The sequence below is a fragment of the Eulemur rufifrons genome, chromosome 7 (genome assembly GCF_041146395.1).
Source record: "Eulemur rufifrons isolate Redbay chromosome 7, OSU_ERuf_1, whole genome shotgun sequence".
In the NCBI taxonomy this organism is placed as follows: domain Eukaryota; kingdom Metazoa; phylum Chordata; class Mammalia; order Primates; family Lemuridae; genus Eulemur; species Eulemur rufifrons.
In genome coordinates, this window is record NC_090989.1 from 117265174 (window position 1) to 117279635 (window position 14462).

Sequence of the window (14462 nt, forward strand, 5' to 3'; positions counted from 1 at the left end):
ATAATGAAAACAGGCTTCTAGTTTGAGAAAGCTGAGCCAAAACTACACCTCATCTAGGGATTGGCCCCATATTCTCTTTTCTTTGCGTAACTAAATCTACATTTTCAAATATCAATCACATTTTTCTTATAACTGAATATCCATGCTGTGATTCTCTAAACTCCCTTCCCACTTTTTTTTTTTTGGTCTCATTGCATCATCCCCCTCAGTCCGTAGCTTGGGTAACATGAGTTCATTATCTAAAAGCTACCCATTTCTGAACTCTGTTCCTCTAACCTTATTAATAGTGGAGTTCTGTCTAAATTACCTGTTAACCTATTTGGTCAGAGAGAAACAGAAATGCACAGGACTTTTTTAAAACAATTCATATCCAGGCACTCAAATATATTTCTCACTTATCCCCTTATAGCCTAGGAAAGTGAATAGGGTTACAGGTTTTTGTTTGTATAAATAACTACAAATCAGTACCTTTTGATCTTCACATTTTTAAGCATTTAGTTCAATATTAACAAAGGGAAACGTAGTCAGTAAAAGGTATTTTAAAATGATTTCAGGAAGCTGCAGAATGGCTAATGAATGCTTCTTGGTAAGTCTGCAGTGTTAATTCTATATATGCGCCCTTCTGTGCTTCTGTTTTTGCAAAGACCTGTTTAAATTAAAAAAAAAAAAGTTTTAAAGCAATAGGACATACACTACTTACAAAGTTGTCAATTTTAAGACATCAGTAGCACAGAAGAGTCCCAGTTAAATCCACAATTGTTTTTCTGGTTATAAAACGAAACATAGAAAAACAGTACCTAACAGTTCAAGCAGTACTAATTCTAAACACCAAAAGTATTATAATATGGCTGCCATCTTTTAGCCTAGACCAAAATGAAAATCATTAGGTTAGACAGAAATCTAGAGGATAAGTGTTAGAAAACTAACTTTAAAGAATGTTTTCTTCAAAGGCATTTTGCTTTATCTGGCTTATCAAAGAAGATTAGGATTAGTACGGATTAGTACTGTAGTTTCCTCTTCCCAGTGTATCATTCACAGGTCATTTTTATCTTCAGTAAGCCTTGTTTTGGAGCATGCAAAAAATATTACTGGGATAGAAACCGGTTCCATAAAACCACGTCTATTCTGAGCATTAGAGGAGGTGAAATTATAAACTCATCTCCCTTTCCCTTCCTGAAAAAAATCATCTCAACTCTCAGCAGCTACAGTTCAATCCACTTAAGTCCATGGTTTTAAGAGATGTACAATTCCAAAGTGAGAATACAACTAAGTTTTGTAGTATCCAAGCACCATCCTCTCCTCTCCTGGCACCTGTTTCCCCTGATGTAATGTGCCAAGCTGCTCTTGAGGATATGTGCTGTTTAGTCCTCCACCCTGTCCTGCTGGGGGCTTGATTACCTCAGATACAGCTTGGCCTTTAGAGTGCTCCAAAGAACATGGCTGCTGCCCTAACTATCCAAACTTCTCTGGACTCCAGCTGCCACCATGCTCACCACCTGCCCTACTTTACTGCACTGTTCTCCCACCTCCGTCCCATCTGTTTCTGCCGTCTAGGCTGAAGAAATATGGGGACTGTAGTCAGTAGTCACACTGATGTTTTTGAGACCACAAATGCTCCATATTCGCAAATCTATTTAGTTATTAAATATGACCCACTTATGAATTTTTCCCAACTCATTTACCACCACAAAACAGCCTATATGGAAAAAGACCCTTACCTTAATTAAAGTTATTCCCTCAGCAGCCTGATCTTTGGCCTCTAGAGCTGACTGGCCATCTGGATGGAGTAGGTGATACAGCTGGACCAAGCTGGTGGCATCATCAATTCTGAGAATGAGAGGGCTTGAAGTTATCCAGGGGTTTTCTTCATTTACATCACAGTCCTATAAAGTGTGCACCAACTTCAAACTAAATTGCATTTCAGACTTTCCTCAGGCTGGGAGGTGCAGGTGTTGGGTGGTTGGGGAGCCTTCAGTTTTACAGTTTCAAAAGCATTTTCAGGAAAATTGACTAATTTAGGCCTCACACAGATTCTTTGAGGCAGGTAGGGCAGGAGTCACTATAGAAAGTGCCCAATTTCTGAAAGTGACTATATTCCCAATGTGGCTGTATTCTTTTCCGAAATGGAGCACCATTTCTCATAGAAACATTCCTAATGGTAGATGAGTTCCAGGCCAGCCCACTTCACCAGCATGTAATAATCGAATCCAACTCAGAGGACAGAAATACAACTTCATCCCCATAAGCAGGAGGTTGGTGGTCATAGGGATCTCAAAGTTACTTGTCTTTACTAACATCTGCTAACAAATTTTCATCAAGACTAAATTAGTAGATAAATGTCTCTACAAGAGGCCCCCTAGGAGTCCAAGGAAAGACTACAGGCCATCTGACTATTCACAGAACACTCAGTTAAAAATTAGCATCTTAGTAAAACAAATCTGAAATTATGCACATCAGGCAATTTTTATCAACATTAAAACTTCCTTGCCTTCCCCAAACCAAACAATCACTCTCTTCTCAAATGATACCTTCCTACTAGCATTTGCCACCTCAAAGGTGGGGTGGGGAGAGTAATATGAAAATAACCCTTCCAAAATTTGCTCATATTGTGAGGCTCTGCCATATATACTTACTTAGTAAGCTGCTGGCTTCTAGTTGGGGTGGGGGGGGATGAGGATACCCTACTTCAGTGCCTGCCCCCAGCTATCACTCTTTAACCTTCCCTGCTTTTCCACTACCTGAGCTCGGGAATGACGAGCAGGGTGGCAGTGGGAGGATGTACAGAATTCCACAAGCCATGGTGACCGGAGAGAAATGCTCTAGTCCTATCCTAAGGGCCATCTACCCTAAAGGCCATCTTGGGAAAGCTGAGAAACCAGAGCTGCTTGTCTGATAAAGCTTTTCGGGGGGGAAAATAAAAACTGTTCATTACAAATCTATTGTGCTTGTTATTAATCTAACAAAGTCCAATAAACGTGGCAACAAAGTACCTCCCCAATAAAAGATAAAAGATAAAAAATAATTCCCTTTCAAGCTTAGGCATGTGGCCCTATAAAGAGCTTAACTAGGTTTCTATCTATTAGAATCATGTTTAGGGCTTCACTGGGTTCAGGCTGAAGTGTAATGTCCTACAGAGCCATTTAAATTTAGCTTAATACACAGCCCATATTTGAAATTAAGAGCAAATAAATTTATATTTTCAAAAAGATTTTCAAAGGGTTTCAAAACAAAACCAACAGTGGGACTTAAGTTAGAAATAAACGTGCAGAATCTGAATTCCGGCCTGCGCTCTATTCAGTGAGGTTATGCACCCTCTACTGTCCAGCCTGTGATTTGCAGGAAGCTCACTGTCCTGTTCAGAATTACCATAGGGGAGGTTTTGCACAGGCACAGCAGATAAAGTTATACTATAATATCCTATATTAGTACAACTCAATAAAGAACTTTAATTTTCAAACTTAAGCATTTCTGTGTTGTTCTAATATTTTACAAAAACATGTTGTTTTAATAATTTCAGAATGATTGCATTTGAGAAACTCTTTTAAGTAGAAAATTCATTCATAGGAGATAATACACATAAAGGCAAGTCATTTGGACATTCCTATCACCACCGGCCCCCTTCATATGGGGTTTGAAGGTCTATTTCTGCCTTCTGATTTGGATTACACTACACATGCTGGTGAAACGGGCTGGCCTGGAAATTATCGTTAGGAATGCTGTTTCTAAGAGAAATGATATACTGTTTCCAAATGTGGGCTGCAGTTCTTAAGACAATGCATGTAGACCCTTCCAGTACCCAATGCCTTACCTTTGTGTGTATGATTCAGGTTACATGTATGTATGTAGGATATACTCTGAGTCAAAACTAACAGTCTGAAAGTGGCAATAATCACTAAACCCTCTTCCTGTAGTTCAGACTTTAGAGTTCTGCAAGAGCTTTTGTGGAAAGTTGATTTTTTTACTACAGCCATTCCTTGTCATTTTGGCCTTCCTGAGCCAACTGATAGAAAGATGCTCAAAAATAACTGGTCTTCCATTTTATCAGGAGTTGTAAAGTACAATTATTTTCAGCTAGAAGCCTGGGAGTACACCAGCTTGATGCTAAAATAAAACAAACATTCTTTGTTTCACACTACTTTGAAAAACTTTTTGATGCCTTAAAAATCTTACAAAAGCACGAGATATCAAAAGCAAAAGTATTTTCATAAGGTAAGTGACTTTTACTGAAAAGCCCTAGAAATAGTTCTGCCAGAAAATAAACACCCGCCAGAGCTTATGTCTACTTCTTTACATTTCCTATTTAATTTCCCTTTGTGTATCTGGAAAGTTCACTGACACCCAGGAGCACTGGTAAGCCCTGGGTAAGTCAATATTCAGGGTATACGGTACAGATCCAAAGCCACTTACTCTTTCAAAGAATCTACGTTTGTATATGCAACACAAAAGCAAAGATTGGGAAAACTGGGTTATGCTAGAAGAACATAAACTGAGGTAAGTGAAAGCTTCAGTTTCTCACTGGGCAACACTGGAAAAATATCATAGCTTAAATACAGATGAAACATAAGGGCAATAAGAATTGTTCTTTTAACTGCAAACTAGTGCAACCTCTGTGGAAAGCATTATGGAGGTATCTTAAACAGATTCAAGTAGACCTGCCATTTGACCCAGCAATCCCATTACTGGGCATATACCCAAAGGAAAAAAGGTCATTCTGTAACAAAGGCACGTGTACCCAAATGTTTATAGCAGCACAATTCACAATAGCAAAGATGTGGAAACAACCCAAATGCCCATCAATACATGATTGGATTAGTAAACTGTGGTATATGTATACCATGGAATACTACTCAGCTATAAGGAATGATGAAGATACAACATCTCTATGGTTCTCCTGGAGAGAGTTGGAACCCATTATATTAAGTGAAGTATCCCAAGAATGGAAAAACAAGCATCACATGTACTCACCAGAAAATTGGTTTCCTTGATCATCACCTAAATACAAACCTGGGAACGACACCAATTGGACATCAGACTGAGGTGGGGGGTGGGGGAGGGGATGGGGGTATGCCTACACAATGAGTGCATTGCGCACCGTTTGGGGAGTGGTAACACTTGAAGGTGCTGACTCGGGAAAGGGGGGGTGGGGGAAAAAAATATGAAACTATTGTTTTTAAAAAAAAAAAAAAAAAAAAAAAAAAAAAAAAAAAAAGAATTGTTCTTTTACTTAATAAGATCATACTTACAAATCTCTCTGAATTTGATCAATCAGCAAACCATCAATCTTTTTCTTATTCACAAAATACCAAGCCATCCCACCAAAGTGTCTTGTTGAACGCAAAAGGTCATACTTCCCATGTTTATCTATATCTTCGTAGGTCTGGTGATGAACCTATCCACATAAAATACAAGTCTTCAGAAATGTAAAAATAAAAAGAAGGGAGCAGCAGTACTCGATACACACTGACTAGAGCATGAGTGCTGCCCAAGAAAGTAAAACCAAGTCTACATATAGCTGCCTCCTTATCATTAACCAATAGGTATGATTTAAACCATTCCTTGTACAACCCACCTTAGGTGGGATGGAGAGTTCTAGTAAGAAGAGTTTCCCTAAACGACAGCAAATCTGTACCTTCTCCACTGTAGAAGTGGAGCAGCCTAGAACAAGTTCTACCAAACGTTTATGGCCATATCAATTACTTTTCAGCAGCCAAGCACTATTTATTAAGCACCTCTTACATATGAATAGACCACTGGAAATAGTGTATCACCCATTTCTTGGTCACTAGGGGAGAAAAGAAATCAAGAATATATTTTCACTACTCCCCTTTCCCTGATCCCATCAACTACCCTATTCCCTCAGCTAACTCATTCCATCTTATTAAGTAATGTTCCTTCAGTTCTCCTTTCATATTGATCTTCCTAAATGAGGACTGATAAGGGCATTCCTCTGTCTAAACGGCTTTCACAGGCCTGCTGACCAAAGTCCAGATTCCTCAGCCTAGCACCAGAGATCATGGTGATACGGCCCCATCCACTTTCCAGCTTGATGTCAAGCCACTCCCCTACATACACACTGCATGTACAAGCAAACCAGATGATTGGCCATTCCTCAACCATACTTTATTATTTCCTACCTGTTGCTCGTACTGTTCTCTATACCTGAAACACCTCATCCAACTCCACCTGCCACAATGTTCCCTGCCCTTCTAGAATTCTCTTTAAGACCCCTATGAAGCCTTTCCTGAGAGTACTTTGCAACCTTCTCTTAGTGGCTAGCATTTTAAGCCTAAGGAGATAATTATCTGTGTATTTACCAAGCACCCTTCCCCACAATCATATCTGGACTGCTGGCTTTGACACACCCTATCCTAGTTCATGGTATCACCTATACTATCCACAGTAATACTTTAAACATAGAAGGTACTAATGAATACTTACTAAATTATGATATACACATTGCATTTTGGCAAATTTTAGTAAATAACTTTGTTTTTATATGGTAAATTGAAAAGAGAATAAACTTTGTCACAAGTTTGGGTTCTAACCTTACCACTTACTAGTTATGCAACTTTCAGCAAGCTACTTCAAGTTTAAATTTCCTCATCCTTAATCAAAGATTGATACAAGGATAAAATATGTATGTCTGACACACATCTATACTCAACAGATTTTCAGACTTTCCGTTTCCTGTGTATTAAACCTTACAACCAAACTCATTGTGTTAGGTTAGATTAAAAATCTTACTCATAATCATATTTAAGCCTATATTTTAGAAACTATAAAATATACGTACCTTGATATACTCAGAGGAATCTGGCTCAAATTGGGCAACACAGAGATTGAGGACATCAACATGCCGGTCCTGGCTATACATAGTCTAAAACCACACAGCAAAGTTGGAATCAGATTAGAATACAAAAGTTCAGCACTCATCCTGATGCTATGATAGGCCTGCCCATCCAAATATAGGCCGCGTCTGCGCCTATCAAGAAGCATAAACAAATAACATGGGCTTTGTAATTGTTATACCCAGATTCAAATCCTAGCTAAGCCAATTATAAGAGAGAGAAACCCTAGTCAAGTTACCATTAGAAATGTTTATCTGTGTTTAACAAGGCCATATGCTGGGTAGCACCAGAACCAACTAGTTCAACAAAGACCCCATAACAATAAGATGAAATAAAAAAAAAAAAAAAATCTGAAACAAATAGGCCAAAATGTTAAGATCTGAAAAAAAAAAAAACAAAGAAATCACCACTAACTCTAAAATATAAAACCCAAGTCACCTTACCTTAAGATTTTCTTCCTTGAAAATTATTGGTGGCAAAATTCTACGACCTTCTTTTGGGAAATAAACTTGTATCATTCGGTCCCGTTCTTCCCAAGATGCTTTGCGTAATGTGCCACTTGGTTCTCTGACGACAATAAAACGCTCCTGAAATAGGAGACATAATCAAGGATGAGTTTGTGAGGAATTATTTTTAGTTCCTGTGTCCCATTATAAGAATAATTTGCAATCAACAATATAAATTGCAACTAGGAAACATAAAATGCAATCATGCGTGTGAGTTCAATGATAATTTTAAACCTCAAAGACTTGGCAAGGTTTGACACTTCCTTCACTAATCACTGCTGTGAATCTGACAATCAGAAATCTAAAATAAAAGTATTTAGTAAGCACCAACTATGGTGGTAATGTGAGTTCAAGACATTATTAAATGGTTCAGCTAAAAAAAAAGCTGATCTGAGATTCATCTAAATCCATCTTAGAAGAAAGAAGTACTATAAGGCCTTTTCAAATTATTTCATTTCCTCATCCTAAAGTCTCACCTAAACAGATTTTACAACTTTATAATCTATGTTTAAAGTCCTTAGGATAGGCCAGGCATGATGGCTCAGGCCTGTAAATCCTAGCACTCTGGGAGACCGAGGCGGGAGGATTGCTTGAGGTCAGGAGGTCAAGATCAGCCTGAGCAAGAGGGACCCTGTCTGTACTAAAAATAGAAAAAATTAGCCAGGCATGGTGGCACAGGTCTAGTCCCAGCTACTCAGGAGGTTGAGGCAGAAAGATCTCTTGAGCCCAGGAGTGAGGTTGCAGTGAGCTATGATGATGTCACTGCACTCTAGACAGGGTGACAGAACAAGACTCTGTGTCAGGAAAAAAAAAAAAAAAAAGAAACAGTACTTGGGATAAAAGGAACAAACCCAAGAATGCAGAGTCTTAATTCCACACCAAGACTGGTCCACCTGCCTCTGGTCTCTCCACTCTTCCAACTGCCAAATTCCAGGCCATGGAAATCTCTGAATTCCATCCACTGTTAATACCATTCAACTAGCAATTTAACACATGCACAATTCTTGACACTTCTCACATATTGTCATATAATTGGAAAAGGGCAAAAAACTTGCATTGTAATTCTTTGCAACACTCGCAGTGACATACATGAAGCTTTGCACATTGCTGATAATTAATAATGTATCAATTAACAAGATGGTACTGACTCTCAACTTCTCAGAGGTATATGAGTCTCTAAATGTGTTCTGAGCATAGTATAATTAAAACTTTCATCAAGCACTGCAAATAGAAAAAAAAAACCCCAGCAGATCCAAAATAACAAGCCAAAATAACACAATTTTTCCTCAGAAGGATTTTGGTAATTGGAGAAACCTGAATTCCAAGTTCCTTTCTCCCTTTCAAGTTATAAAATGCTCCCATAACCAGCCTTCATAGCATTGCAAACTTATATTAAAGCACTGCACACAAAAAAATTCTAATTAATGAAAATGCTGTGATCCTTATTCATTATGTCAGGCATGCAGATGACGGGTACACAGACATGGACATAGCTCAAATCCTGTCTTCCAACCATAACCATATACGTGTAAAAGACTGAGTAATATGGGGTGGCCCTTCTCCCAAACTCAGCATTCTATAGTATTCTAATGTATTTTGTGGGCTGAATTATAAATTACTCTCTCTTTATTCTTTGCTTACAAAGGCTCAAATACCAAACTGATATATTTTTTAAGTACCAGAGTGTTATTGGCAATCAAGGAAAGAAAAGCCAGAGAATAACAACTACAACAGATGAAGTGGTGATGTCCAAAAATTATCTGGGAATCATCTGTCATTCTTACTGAAAATTGTGGAAAGAAAATCCTTTGGAAGGCTGAGTTTCTTGGCATCATCAAGGAATTTACAGACAGAAACACTCCATCATCTCAAAAGGCTTCAGCTAAGGAAATCGGTCTAACGTAGGCAAAAAGAATCTCTTTTTCCCACTGCCTTGTAGATTTTTGTCAATTTGTGGTTTGGGGGTAGATTTCTGCCTGTCTCTATACCCCTTGTTCTGTCTCTTTGCAGTCAATGTGCAATACACTGTGTCTATAATCTGTAGGGAAACAGTACCATAATGATATGGGAGTGGTCTGTATTTCTCATCCTTCTTATACTACATCTTCCAGAAGAATCTCACCCAGTCAGACGAATTCTGGTTTGGAAGCATCAGAGACAGCCAGGTCACATAGTCCCTCAAGCCCATCCCCACATGGTATTTCAAACAAAGATCATTTTACAATTAAACATATACTTACCCGGTGTGGTATGCTGTATGATATATCAGTAAACACATACTTGGCTGTTTCTGTTCCTTCCAAAATCTTATCTTCAGCTAACACATCATTTATTGGTGCTCGTTCTTCCAAAACAGGTGGCATCTTTAATCGTACTTTAGCTGCTTCAACTGCCTGTCTTGTAGCCTAATGAAATAAAAAACATTCCTAGAGGAAAGCCACAAGATTACATACCAAAAGGATCATCTGACAAAAGCAGATACTAATCAAAAAATGCTAAAAACTGCAAAGAAAATAAGCTATAGTCACATATCAGTGAGTGAAAAGCCAAACTTGGACTTGTAAGCCGTAGTCTTTGCCTCTGTGGTGTGGCTGAGAGCTACAGGCTCAACTGTTATCAAAACTGCAAAGGAATGTTCTGATAGAGCCAGGCTTCAAAAGCTGCCTGAGATAAAGGATTGCATTTATTGGGTGCTTACTCTGTGCCAGTTATGATTCAAATACTCTGAATGTATTTGGCTCATTTAATGCCCAAAACCATCTTATGAGCTAGGTGCTATTGTTATCATCTCCATTTTATGGAAGCAAAAATAGAGGCACCCAGATGTTAAGTAAATTGCTCAGAAGTTGCAACACTGGGATTTGAACCCAGGCAACCCAACTTTAGAGCTCATGCTCTTAACTACTAACTATACTGCTTCATGCCATATTGTTAACGTGGTTACTTCTAAGAGGCGGAAAGGGGACTTTCACACTTCATGTGATCTACTATTAGATATTTGAATTTTTGGCTATCACTAAAAATTACTTTTGAATCAGAAGGAAGAGTATTAATGCTTCCTATATTCATACACCAAAGTGTTTTCCACAAAGGACTGAGTACCCATGGCTCCAGGAAGACACTGATGCCTGGAGTAGGATGCTGTTCAGCAGGATCACATAATCTCACCAAAGCTTCAGCCCCAAGGCAGCTCACAGCAGAGGTTTCTCCAGGAAGGAAGCTGGAGCAGGCAGGGAAAAGGAAGGATGCTCAGGCTGGTTTGAGAGCAAAGACAAGACTCTCTGGACACCCAGATCTGATCATATTGCCCTAGTCTGCTCAATTCTGGCCACACTCCATACCTGCCTATTATAACGTTGTTCTCAGTTCTGTGCCTGGTACTCTCCCTCACTAGTAACTGTGGAATAACAGCTATAAGCACCTGGAGGGCCCTCTGGAAATCTTATTTAACCCCTTAAAGAAAGGTATTCTAACAATGTGCCTGCATTCACATACCTCTTCCAGCTGTGCCTGGGTCATTAGTTTATAGGTTGGTGGCTTCAGCTCTTGTATAGCTGGTTTAAAAGTCTTCTGCAAGTTTAAGCCTGTCATCTTCATGAGTATGCTTTGAACTTCCTCATCCATAAATGTAGGTTTCTTGATTTCTGAGTAACTAGATTCTGCTAAAATAGACTTTAGTAAATAAGAAGCTGGCAAAAATGATAAGCCAACAAGACTCCTAAATAGAAAAGTAACTTAATAAGAACCATTAGCACAATGTCTACCTCAGCACTGCATAATGCTATTAATAACACCTATGAGATCCATTCATTCATTCCTTCATTTAAAATTTACTGAGCATTCACTACACTGAGGATAAAGACTCAGCCTCTGCCATGACAGGCTAATGAAGGAAGCAACAGGAAAAAGTAATTAATGTAATAATAATGATAATTATAATGGTTGCTAACGTTTACAGAGTTGTCTCCCATATGCCAAGCATAACATACATTTTCAGGAATGCTTACAACCACCCACAAAATAGCTGTTGATATCCCAATTTTATAAATGAGGATGCTGAAGCCTACTCAAAGACAACTAGCTATTAAGTGATAGAGCTACGATTTAAGCCAAGGTTTATCTGGCTCTAGAGTCTAGATCATTCCCAATCTACCATGGGGCTCCTCAAAGTGCTATATACAAGGCAGGCATGGGGGCTTGTGTGATTGCAGAGGAAGGAACTAAACATAGCCTGGGAATAGAGAAGGGCATGACAGGGTCAAGAAAGCTTCCCAAGGGCCTCATAGGGCAGAGAAAAAAGAGAAGGAAATTCTAGGCTAAGGGATTGCAGCTAGGAAGGGCTTGGATTACTGGACATGATAACGAAGAAGCTTAGACAGGCTTAGACAGATAACGAAGAGACTCAAATCTCAGGTCTGCCTCACACAGTTTGCCTATTCCTTTGACTAACTTCTATTTCCATTTCCATTAGGAAAGAAAAAGCAGCAGCTATCTGTTCCCAGTCACCTTTTCCTCTGCCAGTCCTGTAACTAACTGTCGGTGTCCCTCAGGATTCTGAACGATGTCCTTTTCCCTTTCAAACATTCTCACTGGATGATCTCTCCTAGCCTCCCAGGGCTTTAATCATATTTATATTCTGGAAACTCTAAAATCTGAATCTCTGGCCAAGATCATCTTCCATCCAATTACCTAACAGACATCTCACATGCACTTAAACATTGCCAAATCAAAACCAACCAACTTTCTCTTGTCTCAAGCCTGCTTATCTTACTGTTCCCTATCTCAGCACCACCCAAGTAGGTCATTAAGGCCAAAAACCTTACTTACAGTCATTCCTAACTTCTCTCTTACTATCCAGATGTAGCCAATAGCAGCAGTAATAACAACAGTAATGATAACAGCTGATATTTATTAGATATTTACCATGTGCCAGTACTTATTGAGCTAAATATTTTACATACTTCACATTTAATCCTTACAACAACCCCATGAGGTAAATAATAACCATTATCCGATTTTACCAAAAAAAAAGCCCCCAAACAAAACAAAAAGAGTGACATAGAACATACTGATCGATAGCCCTCATAAATCTCTCTTTAATCCTCCATTTCCCACTGTCAGTACCATCCTCATCTCTTGACTTAGCCTCCCTGCCTCCATTTTGGCTCCACTACAGATCATTCTCCACAAAGCAAGCAGCATAATCTTTTAAAAATGTAATTAAGATCACGCCCAAGCCTGAAATTCACAAATGGCTTCCAACATCATTTAGAAAAGAAGTTAAGGTGGCCTGTTTACATCACTATGTCCCCCACTAGATGATGGGCTCTCGAAAACCAGAACCCTGTCTTATCTCGGGCACCCAGGGTCCCTCAAAGTGTCCAGCACACAGTACGTGTTCAGCACTACTCTCTCTTCAATCTCACCCATTCGTCCAGCTTTAGTTAGCATTTGTACTCCGATGTTCTTCAATTTATACCTAACTGAATACTGAATACCTGGATCTCAAAGGAACCTCAAAAAAAATTTTTTTTAAAAGACAGAGTCTCGCTATGTTGTTGTTCAGGCAGGTCAAATTTAATGTGTCCAAAATAGGTTTAATTCTCCCTGCCTTCCCATCTCCAGACCTCATCTACTCCTACCCTCCCGCAGGCCACCCTCGACCCCCGTTTTTTTGAAACCTAGTTCCTATAATTATTCTCCTCCATCTTGGTATAAATGGGACGACCCTCCACTTAACTACTGAAGCCAGGAACTTAAAAAAATCTTGATTTTTTCCTTTTAAACCTAAATCCAAAACCAGAGCCGGGCCTCATCAATCCTACCACCAAAATCCTACCCCCAAAGACCTGCGTTCAGTCTCATTTCTGGACAATTGCTTATGCTGTCCCCTCTGCTTGGAATGCTTCTTGCTTTCTCCTTAGCATGGTTAACCAGGTCTTGGCTTTGGTCATATTTTCCAGGAACCCAGTTTGAGTGCCTCTGCTACGTGCGTCTCCTATCTCAGCCGAGTCACACTGCACTGCCAATTCCCCAGTGAGCCATGAGTTCCCTGAGGAAAAGGTCCGTGTCAGTATCAGTTTGCCATACCCCCTAACTTTTGCACTGTGTTCTGCAAGGAGCGGGACTCAGGCATTACTGGCTTAGTGAGTGAATGAATGAACAAATGTAGGCGATGACAAACTCTACAGGTACAGAAGGAAGCCGACTAAGTCTGAGAACGCGCTGCGAGAAGTGCCGCGGGGGCCGCCGCGTGGTTTTCATCAGCCAGAATCAGGTTCTAAGTCTCCCGGGAGAACGCCCCAGCGAACGTCCCGCAGATCACTTACCCGCCTCGGAGCCGAACTGGCAGCGTGGCAGCCCCACTTCGAAAAGCAGGGGGAGCGGCTGGAGCAGGGCATCGGGCCGGGGCTGGGTTCGGACCCGAAAACAGAGCCGCTCCGAACCCCGAGAGCCTCTCAGGAGGCTCCCCAACAACACAGACGTTCTGAGGGTCGCCATGTTTTTCCGAGACCACTTGCGCCGGCAGCGGCTGGGAGCGACTTCCTGTTCACGCCTAGTTCGTGCAGCATTCTGGGAAATGTAGTCTAATTGAGGGCGGGAAGGGCGGAAACTTTCTGGGCCTTTACATAATAAAGAATGTACAAGAAACAACGGTGATGTAGCACCTCTTGTATTTTCCTGTATAGAGCTGGAACCCATTCTACTAAGTGAAGTACCCCAAGAATGGAAAAATAAGCACCACATGTACTCACCATCAAACTGGTTTCACTGATCAACCGCTTATTCACAAGTAGAAGATGTTCGTCTCCCCTCCCTATGCTAAGCTAAAACTTACACCTCTATGCAATTTTACCTGGGCCTTTTATTCTTTTGTATGGTTCTAAATAATACATTTCTACTTCATGCCCAAAACTTTTCTCCCATCCCCAGGTTTAAATCCTACCTATTCAACTTTCCAAACTTCTCACACACACCCCAAATCTAAATCCTGATTTCAAGCCCTGATTACCACTACCACCCCCCCACCACCAATTCATCCATCTTATTCTGTCTCATAACTTGCTCCTTTCCTTTATAGCCCTTTTCACAATTTGTGATTATTTTG

The 14462-nt window shown here is 39.9% G+C and overlaps 1 protein-coding gene across 3 annotated transcripts; it reads right to left on the reverse strand.

Annotated features, from left to right (window-relative positions):
• Window positions 1-44: 44 nt before the first annotated feature.
• On the reverse strand, window positions 45-13886 carry MRPS22 (mitochondrial ribosomal protein S22). 3 transcript variants are annotated; one of them, XM_069475396.1, is made up of 8 exons: window positions 13684-13886; window positions 10850-11013; window positions 9595-9759; window positions 7292-7435; window positions 6794-6877; window positions 5244-5389; window positions 1719-1827; window positions 45-646 (listed from the first exon to the last, which is right to left on the reverse strand). In XM_069475396.1, the coding sequence occupies exons 1-8, from the start codon at window positions 13853-13855 to the stop codon at window positions 551-553; spliced, it is 1080 nt and encodes a 359-aa protein (XP_069331497.1). In that variant the 5' UTR covers window positions 13856-13886; the 3' UTR covers window positions 45-550. The 3 variants fall into 3 exon arrangements, with proteins under 3 accessions (XP_069331497.1, XP_069331496.1, XP_069331498.1); XM_069475395.1 differs by having other exon boundaries at window positions 10850-11016; window positions 13684-13862; XM_069475397.1 differs by lacking the exons at window positions 45-646; window positions 1719-1827 and adding an exon at window positions 4543-4588 and having other exon boundaries at window positions 5225-5389; window positions 13684-13855.
• Between the last annotated feature and the right edge of the window lie 576 nt (window positions 13887-14462).